General features: G+C 28.3%; 1 protein-coding gene across 1 annotated transcript; it reads left to right on the forward strand.

Moving 5' to 3' along the window:
- The first annotated feature begins 6182 nt into the window (after nucleotides 1-6182).
- Nucleotides 6183-9734, forward strand: LOC124826928 (non-specific lipid transfer protein GPI-anchored 2-like). The gene is made up of 4 exons (XM_047299897.2): nucleotides 6183-6708; nucleotides 8405-8461; nucleotides 8814-8864; nucleotides 9407-9734. The coding sequence occupies exons 1-4, from the start codon at nucleotides 6327-6329 to the stop codon at nucleotides 9550-9552; spliced, it is 636 nt and encodes a 211-aa protein (XP_047155853.1). The 5' UTR covers nucleotides 6183-6326; the 3' UTR covers nucleotides 9553-9734.
- The last annotated feature ends 407 nt before the right edge of the window (nucleotides 9735-10141 follow it).

Genomic DNA, 10141 nt, shown 5'->3' on the forward strand with positions numbered 1-10141 from the left:
AACTCATCTTCCCCATAACCGATGAAAGTGCACTTTTTCGATTTAAGATCAAGCTTATTTCTACCTTGATCACTAACGTGCATCTATGCTACACAACCAAAAACTCTAAGATATGAAAGTTTTATCTTTTTACCACTGTATACCTCTTCTGGTATTTTGTGCTCCAATAGAACCGACGGAACTGGGTTGTTTAAGTAAGTTGTTGTGTTGATTGCTTATACCCAAAACTGCTTTAGTAAGCCTGATTGCAAACGCAAGCTACTGGCTCACTCTGTCAACATTCAATTCAAATGCTCTGCCACACCATTGTGTTGAGGCGTACCTGGCATGATCCTCTTCATTCTGATTTCGTGCTCATAGCAAAACTATTTAAATCTAGTGTCTTCATATTCACCACCATTATCTAATCTAAGCTTTTTGATCTTTAATCCTGTTTTATTTTCTACCATGGCTTTCCAAATTTTGAAAGCCACAAATACTTCAGACTTACTTTTAAGAAATTATGTCCATACCTTCCTATAGTGGTCATCAATAAAAGTCACAAAGTATCGTTTACCGCCAAAAGATAATATAGTTGTTGGACCCCAAACATTAGAGTGAACAGGCTCAAGCTCTTTTTCTTCAGGGTTCTTTCACTTGTTTGAAAGCTAACTCGTTTTTGGTTTCCAAGTATACAGTCTTCACACATGACAATTTCTATTGACCGAAGACTTGGTAGTTTCTCCTTTGAATGCATGATCCTCATCCCTTTCTCACTCATATGAACTAACCTTGAAGTACCTGGAAAAACATTAGAAGGGGGGATTGAATAATATTATAGGAAAACTTTTACAAAGGACATAAGATAACATTTTTGTCAAGGATTGAAAAGTTTGGGTATATTATTAAACGTTTGACCTTAAAGATCAACTTACACAAGAATTATTTTTAGCAAGTGATTTTTAGTTGTTTAAAAATGTATACTATAGTATTTTGATAAAATTTTCTCTTTAATAAGAAGTAGTTTGGTAAAGGAGAATTTATATCAACTAAAACAAAGTGCAATTGCCTAATTTGTAGAGAACCGATTAAAGAGAATAAAGCAATAAACACACGGTTGTTTTTATACATCCAGTCTCCTCTAACACCTTAGAGAGTTTCACTATAATCTTCAACAAGATTTCAACTAAGTATTCTCACCACTCTTGGTATCCCTAGTCACTCCAAGTAACCTCGTTACTCTGACTAGTACCAAGTTTCACTCACTCTTAGTTGTGCAATATTCTTCACCACTCTTGGTATTCCTAGACACTTCTGGTATCCTCTAGATACACTTGTCTAGTTGAGTTTCAAGGTTTCCACTAGATACACCCGTCTAGCTACTGTTTAACTTCACCAAGTTAAACGTTAGAGTTTCACCCACTCCTGGTTTCCACTAAACACACTTGTCCAGCTACTGTTTAACTCTTCAAATTTAAATGTAAAATATTTTAATTGTCTTCAGAATTTATAATCAAACAATTGGTTACAAGTCCTTAAACAATAACTCTCAAAAAAAGGAATATGTTCAATGTAAATCAATCTAATAGACTCACCGAGTGTTTTCTCTCTTCTTTCTTCTTACAACAATAAGCTTATATATCGATGAAGCTTAAGAGTGTTTCTTTTCTTTAGTTTTTCTCTCTCGGATATTCTTTTTTGAGTGTGTGCACTTTTTGAGCTTTTGCTCGACGTTTCTTCGCTTGAGCTTTGTCTTTCTATATACTATTCTCTTGATTCTCTTTTTGAATAATCTTCTATTTAAAACCATCACAAGAATGATCAAGATTTACTATTATGATTACTCTTTAGTAGATACTCATATAGATGACTAAAAATATGCATACAAATAGAGAAAGACTCACATACAATATATAAACAAAAAAGGACTAAGAAAAAGGACTAAGAAAAAGGACTAAGACTCAAATTACATGAACAAAAACATTGATTGATCCAAATTGAAGAGTTTGCTGCAAGGATCAATCCTACAGTTTTGGTTCTTCAATCAGATGAGCAAAGTAGAAAAATTATTGGAGAAAAGCTAAAGAATTATATAAAATGTAGAGAGATGATGTGTTTTAAAATAATGAAACTTGTTCGTAACAAAATGATTTAAAATAAAACCTTTTAATATTAAAATAATCAAATCTTACTATTTTTTAAACCACTCTCGTTTCTAAAATGTTATTTTTCTAAATCTTTACAAGATTATTTTAATTTATTTTAAATATTCAAAATTCTTTATTCAAAATGGTCCTTTAAGTTATATTTATAAACAACAAATTATGTGTATATGATGATAACTAAGATACCCATGGTTGGTATATATTTGAAAGCTCAACACACAAAAAGAAGAAGTGAGAAATATAATATAACGAATAAATATAATAAATTATATTAAAAATTTCATGTGTGTTTATCAAAAATATCAATATAATTATGAAAAACATGAATAGACTTTTAAAACGCATTACATGTATCCATACCAAAATATCAATATAGTATTATCATATAAACAAACAATACACATTACTAATTTATTAAATCAAATACTGAAATTGTATAATTTTAATATTGAAATAATTGTGTAAGACCCTAAGAAAATGTGGTAAGTAAGGAATAATGTGGTTATGAGGCTTGGATATTATTGTTTGGTAATTGGTGTTTGATGATTAAATGTTTTCTAGAATTATAATTATTATGTTTATTATTTAATGTTATTATTGATTAAGTGGAACACATGATTAACATGTTGTTATTTGGATGATTTGTGTGTTGTGTTGTTACCAATATGATGTGTTGGATTGATGGTAGAAAGTGGATTTAGGATTGAATAGGTGTGAGCCAAATTCTAAAGAGAAAAAGAGTTAAGGTAAACTTTTGTTTAATTTGTATTTTTGGGCCCAAGGGTAAAAAGGATATTTTATCTTTATTAATTGGTGTAGAATCAATATAAGGGGGTGTAGAAAGTAAAAGAATAAAAATAAATATGAAATTAAAAGATTTAGTGGATTTTAAAAAGATTTAGTGGTTGTTGATATTTTAAAAAGTAGTTAAGAGAGAATAAGAGATGAAATCTTGGTGATTTTATAGATTAAGTGAGAGATATTATTTTAATTAAAAAGATAGAGATAGAATAAAAGAAGATAAAAAGGAGAAGAGTAAAAAGGGGTCTGCACATTGTTACCCTAATTCCTAAAAACCAAAATTAAAGAGTTAAGGGAGAGAAAATAGGTTTTCTAGGAGAAAAGAGAAAGAGTTGCAGAAAACCTTAGTGCAAGGGAGGACTTGTGATATTTTTGAAGTTAGATAAAGCTCTAGGATTGGCCAAGGTATGAGGATGATCACATCAGAAACTTACTTTTGTTTGTCTATTGTTGTATGTTATATGTGTTCTTGATTTTCTTGATTGATAATCCTTATTTGATACATGTTTATATGATTATGATTATCTGTTGCTATTATAGGGCAATGGTTTGTGTATGCATGGGCATAGGGTTTACATAATATTTGTGTTGAGTTTTCCTTATGAATGTATGTATGGTTTGTTGGGTTATCCCAACAGAGGATTTGATGCTAAGGGAGAACAAAGTTATGATGCTTGGGGTTTTCCATGCAAATATATGCCGTAAGGGTGTTGCGATAATCATATGAAGTATATTTGGGTTTGTTGAGGTATAACCTGTATATTGAATGGGTTTGGATGATTTAAGTGTTGTAATGTATGTGTTTGAGTATGTTTACAAGGGTATGTGATGCTTGAATGCATGTATGATGTCTTAAGCATGTTTTCACATGATTTGGGATTGATACATGGGGGTTTGGACCCTAGGGTTTGGTCCATGAACGTGACTATTTAGGATGATAATCAATTATCCCTTAATGCGTGATGAATTCTGGTCATTTGTTTTGTGGAACCACTAAGATAATCGATTATCTTAAGTGATAATCGATTATCACAATATAAATTGTGTACATGTGTATGTTAGGAATAATCGATTATCACTTATGATAATCGATTATTTTGGAGTATTTTTACTATAAATGGTGCATTTTGATAAAGAATGAATGTGGACTAAGCTTGAGAAGCTGTGGAATGTGATGATAATAAGAGATTAAGATTAATGGTTATGTTTAAGGTTAAATTTGACTTGTGATTGAGATTGGAGCATGAATGAAAGAAGGAATGCACAAGAGTTTGTGTGGTTAATAGCATGAGGCATGAGAGATTAGTCTACTTGTTGTACCTAGTAAATCATGGTTTTATTTGCGGATAGGTGTTCCCTTTGGCATTGGTTGTTGAAAAGGGAAAGATATCCTCTTTGACATTCCTTGTTGAAAAGGGGGTGACTCTCTTTGGCATTGGTTGTTGAAAAGATAATGTTATTCTCTTTGGCAAATAGTTGTAGAAAATAGAATGGTGTTCGAGTGCTGAATCTTCTTTAATGAGAAGGATAAATGTTTTGCCTTGTGTGATAGGGGAACAGGTCTGAAGCTAGAAGAATGATGACTCGAGTGTATTTATATGGGAAAGCTATAGATGGGACTATAGGAGCGACTATAGTCGGTTGAGGTAGGGTACATGAGTGTGACTGAGTCTTGTCATGATGGAGTTCATGGTTTGGTGATGCTTATGGTGTGATTCATGGTTGTGATAATCATAATGGTGTGTATCTATGATGATAATTATGGTATTTGAGATGATCCAAGTGATGTTATGTGATAACGGTGTTACTATAATAGTTATAGTAGGTAGTTGACATAGGTGTTAATGAATGGATAGACCAAGGGTCTATACGTGAGATGTTAGTGATGACATCAAGGGTTAAGATCAAGGATCAAGGATCAATGATCAATGATTGAGGATCGAGTAATTCCTAGTGATTGAATTGTTATGTTAGAGGATTAGGAATTCTTTTGTTATTACTATTATGTATGTGGTGTTTGATTATTGTTGATATAATCAATATGTTCATATCTTATTATTTTGATGGTTTTAGTAGTAGCTTACCTCATACGTGTTTGTGTGTTTGTCAATGAAATTATCGACAATGATCGTATAATGCATTATACGTGAGTAGATGATTTTACAGATGATGTTGAGACATAATTGATTCGAAAGATGAGAGAGGATAAACTTAAAGTTTTATTCAAGGTTATTGCATTTGAATGTTAAGATAATGTAATTGAAACTGTTTTATTTTCTTCGTTATTTTTATTGAACAAATGTTTTTTAATTATTATTTTTTGAATATATTATATCATTTAAAGGTTAAGGTTTTTGAAAATATATTTTCACATTATGATAAAGTTTTTGAATTTTATCAATTTTTAAATAACTTGTAACTTCCTCGAAATTTGACATTACAAATTAAATAATTAATATATACATATAGGCAATTCTTATTATTAACATACAATTAGTATATCATAATATATATTTAATGTATATTATATATAAATTGTATAGACAAACGCACAATTAATGATAAGATATACATAATTGTACACTAATTATTCCTATGATATATAAAATAGTACAATTAATATATATATATATATATATTATTTATACATATTTATTAATTGAACATTTAATATTCCTATGATATTAATTATACATATGAATTTTTAATACGCAGTTAATTGTATAATTAATATTTACATATATACATATACATGATTCTTATTATTAACATATAATTAGTATATCATATTATATATATATATATATATATATATATATAAATTATATATTAATGTACAATTAATGATAAGATCAAAATAATATTATGTAAAAAAAATTAATAATAATAAAAATATTATGAATATAATTAAAATATTTTTAATTTAATAAAATAGTATAAAAACATAAAAGAAAAAGAAAAACATAAGAAGTGATGATAATAACATCTCTTGGAATTCTTTCCGATTAATAGATGAGTAATAATTGTGTAAGACTTTTTCTGGTAAGACAACATTGATCAAAGTAGTAGCTATTTCTAACCGTTTTAATCACACAGTTGTGGAAATGGCTCATAATTTGGTTCACACAGATTTCAGCAACAAGTAAAGCACGACATTAATTTTGAGAGAAAAGAAGTTGCATTAGGAAGAGAGAGAGAGAGAAAGAGAGAGTTGGTTAGCTGTTAAATTCATTAATTTCAGCCACCAAAAGTTAGGAAGCTCATCCTCTCCTCTATTTAACTTCATCATCTTACCTGTCTCTTCACATGCCAAAATTAACCCTTCATTTTCACACTCTTCTTTCTTTACCCCTCTTATAACCCAAAGCCTGCAAGACCAAAATGCTTCACACCAACAAAATGATTCCAACCACTGCCACCACTCTCACCATCGCTTTACTCCTTGCACTGGCTTCTTGTGCCACATCTGCGCCATCTCCGGCACCGGAAACCGCCGCGGCTCCGGCGCCGGGAGTCGATAGCTGCTTCTTGGCACTGACAAACATGTCAGATTGCCTTACCTTTGTGGAAGCTGGGAGTAATTTGACAATGCCGGAGCAAGGGTGCTGCCCTGGGTTGGCAGGGTTGATCGATACCAACCCCATTTGTTTGTGTGATTTGCTTGGTAAACCTGACGCTATTGGATTAAAGATTGATTTGAACAGAGCCTTGAAGCTACCTTCAATTTGTAAGGTTTCTACTCCTCCTGTTAGCGCCTGTGCAGGTAATTTCTCAATGCTTCTTACTTACATTTATGTTTGTTTTGATCTTGTAAATCATGGGAGTTACTCAGCTCAAATTGCTTTCTCTTAACCTAATTATGAGTGAGATTGTGATAATAGAATTAATTATTTCAAATTCCTTCTAGCATAGATCCGTTAAGTTTGGTGTGATGTTGTATGAAGTGTTCGCCAATAGAGATTGTGTATTAATAATGTCACCGACGCCACCTAGAGAGGGCATGTGAAGAAGCTACAACACTTTTAATATTGAAGAAGGCTAACTTGAATAGGGATGGTACTATTTTTAAAATATCATTGGCAAAATAAATTTTTTATATTATAATGCAAAGGAAAGTTTGACTATTAATTACAAAGTTAAATCCTTTGCAAAGAAATTAATTACAAGGAAATTTTTTCATTATATCCTTGATCAATAGCTTATTACCAAGACCCTAAATATTTTTGTAGTTGGTTGGGTAGAATTATAGAAATATTGAAAGAGCTCTGTAGCATTATTTTTGAGAAGTTGTTCACTTTATCTTTTATTGAAATAGTTATTGTCCACCTCTGAAGTAGCGTTCTTTGTGTTGGGTACCCCCACATTCACAATAAATAGCCACTGGAGCTACCCAACCATAACTGACTTTGTAATTTAGTACTGTGGGACCCATATTTATTACCATAACAGCTTTTATGAAACTCTTTACATATTCTTTTCTATGTCATTTGAAAAAAATAATCTAAATTTTAGATTCATATCTAATTCAATTTAGATTCATATCATTTTAATTAAATTAGGAACAGTTGTATATCTCAGATCATTAAATGTGTCCGTGTTAGAAATATCTTTCTTTTTATTTTTCCATTAACATCATTTTTCCATTTAAAAAATAAAATATAATAATAAAACTTACTGCATAAAAAATAATTAATATATAAGGAACAATAAGTTAATAAAAATACAAGACTAAATTTTTAAAATAATTTAAAACTAAAATAATATATTATTATAATGTTAAAACTAAAAAGAAACTCTTCGTGAATAGATAATGAAGTAAATTCTTTTGCAAAGAAATCACGTTAAAATTATAACTTATAATAATAATAATAATAAATAATATATTAAAATTATATTATAAATTAGTTCAGTTTGAATCAGTTTAATTTAATAGTGATTTAAATTAAAAAATTTCAGTCATTAAAAATTAAAAAATTTAAAAGATTTCAAAAGGTTTCGTTATTTAGTTAAATCAACTTCAGTTTTATTTGAAACAAATATTTTCTTTTATTTTTTATCGGTTCAGGAAACTTCAGAAATTAAATTAAGACTCAAAATTTGTAGTTCTTTTTTATATGGTTCAGCTTTCTTTTTTTCTTTTGCCAGTAATTTAATGTGATTATGGTGAATATTATATATCATCGTTTAATATAAATTAAAATTTTAAAAATAAAAGATTATTTTTGTGTATACTTGATGTGGTATATTATAATCTTTATTAATATATAAAATAAATATTTCATTTAGAATTTTAAAAAGTAAAATAGAAAGACATTTAAAATATTTTAAAACTTAAATATTAACAACATTTAAAATATTTTTTATTTTATAAATTTATTTCATTACAGTTTACAAAGAATTAATTTTGTATTTGTATATTGAAGATTATTTAATTTTGGACTTTCTTTCTTAATTGGCAGCTGTGGGAGTCCCGGTGTCCTTGCCTCCATCAAGTAGTGAAGGTTCTCTTTCACCAAGTAAGTTTTCCATCACTTTTTTATTTTCTTTTCCATAGATTGAAGTAACAAAATGAAAAATATAATTGTGTTATACATTGTTAAAATTTTATTTCCATTTTAAATTTTCAAACTCATCATTAATTTTCTTCAGTTATATTATTTATTTTGGTTTAAGTAACCTGTGACTATATAGTTTTAACAATGTTAATAAATTATTTGATTATAAGTAGAAAATGTTAATGTATCTTTTAATATAATATTTGCTAAAGTTTATTATTAATCATGTAATTCTTTCTTTTAACAATTTAACATCAAAATTGCTTAATTTTATTAGTCATGACTTATTTTTTTTCTCGACAATATAATGAAGGTATGGCACCAGAAGCCCCTAGTCCTTCAAATAATCCTGCTTCTAGTCCTGGTAAGTTTTTTAAATGTTATATGCATCTTATCTTCAGTTCTTATATTCATCTAGTGAAAGTTGATTTGAAAATAGAAAACAACAAATAAAATATAGCCAAAATTATATTTAAGTGAAATAACATTCTCACACACTGGATTTAAACTTTGATAATACAAATAAAATACAGCCAAAATTAATTTAGGTTTACCAATTGAAACATTCATTAATTATGTCTATGGCTATGAAGAATAAAGCTTACAGCTATCAAAACAAGCATACCATCTTTCTAGATATAATTCTTAAATGTCTTTTTATTTCTAAAATATGGTTATTGCATTTTATTTTTCGTCTCTATTCTTTATAAATAGAAAATAAAATATAATTATATTTAAAATATTATTAAAAATTTTATATCGATTAGAAATAAAGTCAATTTATAATATATAAATAATTAAATATTTTATCTTATAATTTAGTTTTATAGAAATGAATTAGTTTTAAAGTTTCACTTATAATAAATATTAAATTTAAATTTTCTTATAAGTTTTATGTATATAAAGATCAAGCAGGTGGTCCAGCACCTTCTTCTTCAGATGCTTCTACAAGCCCTGCTGGAAACATAAATGGAGTTTCAGCCATTAAAGCGTCTGCTTTGACAAACTTCATTTTTGGCCTCTCTACTGTCTTTGCCTCTTCATTCTTCTGATTTTATACACATTTATTCTCCGTGTCATTATTTTAGTGGTTGGTTCTTTTATTTCCTCATTATTTGTGTATTTTGTGAGCCACTTTCACTGAACTTTTTGTTGTAATTTAATGCACTCTTCTAATTATTACTGTCATTATTGTTTGTATTGAACCACACACTTTAATAGCTTCTTCCTTGCATTATTAGCTCCTCATTTTTTAATAAAGCCTTTTACATGCCTTACAAAACAACACTTATCTCGCAATTTACTCACCTAACATTTACAATGCTTATCAATTAGCATTTAAAATATATTTATTTAAATATAATAAATATTAAAAGTAAAAGTAATAACTATTTAAAAAAAAACTAAATATAACGAAATTCTAAATCATTGTAATTTCTTGTTAAGATTCTTATGAAGTAACAACTCAAAAATAATTAGCAGAATATCATACTACCAATTTGTTCATATGATTAATAATAGTTAATAATACTATGAAATATATTATTTATTATAGTTAATAACACGATGAAATATATAATTTATTATAGTTAATAATACGATAAAATATATTATTTATTAGTATTATGAAAATGAATTCGA

This window comes from Vigna umbellata, chromosome 7 (genome assembly GCF_029865625.1).
Source record: "Vigna umbellata cultivar VRB3 chromosome 7, Vumbellata_1.0, whole genome shotgun sequence".
In the NCBI taxonomy this organism is placed as follows: Eukaryota; Viridiplantae; Streptophyta; class Magnoliopsida; order Fabales; family Fabaceae; genus Vigna; species Vigna umbellata.

Coding starts and splice junctions, on each gene's coding strand:
- LOC124826928 (XM_047299897.2), top strand. CDS start 6,327: ATGCTTCACACCAACAAAATGATTCCAACCACTGCCACCACTCTCACC. Junction 6,709..8,404: donor TCCTGTTAGCGCCTGTGCAG/GTAATTTCTCAA, acceptor CTTAATTGGCAG/CTGTGGGAGTCCCGGTGTCC. Junction 8,865..9,406: donor TAATCCTGCTTCTAGTCCTG/GTAAGTTTTTTA, acceptor ATGTATATAAAG/ATCAAGCAGGTGGTCCAGCA.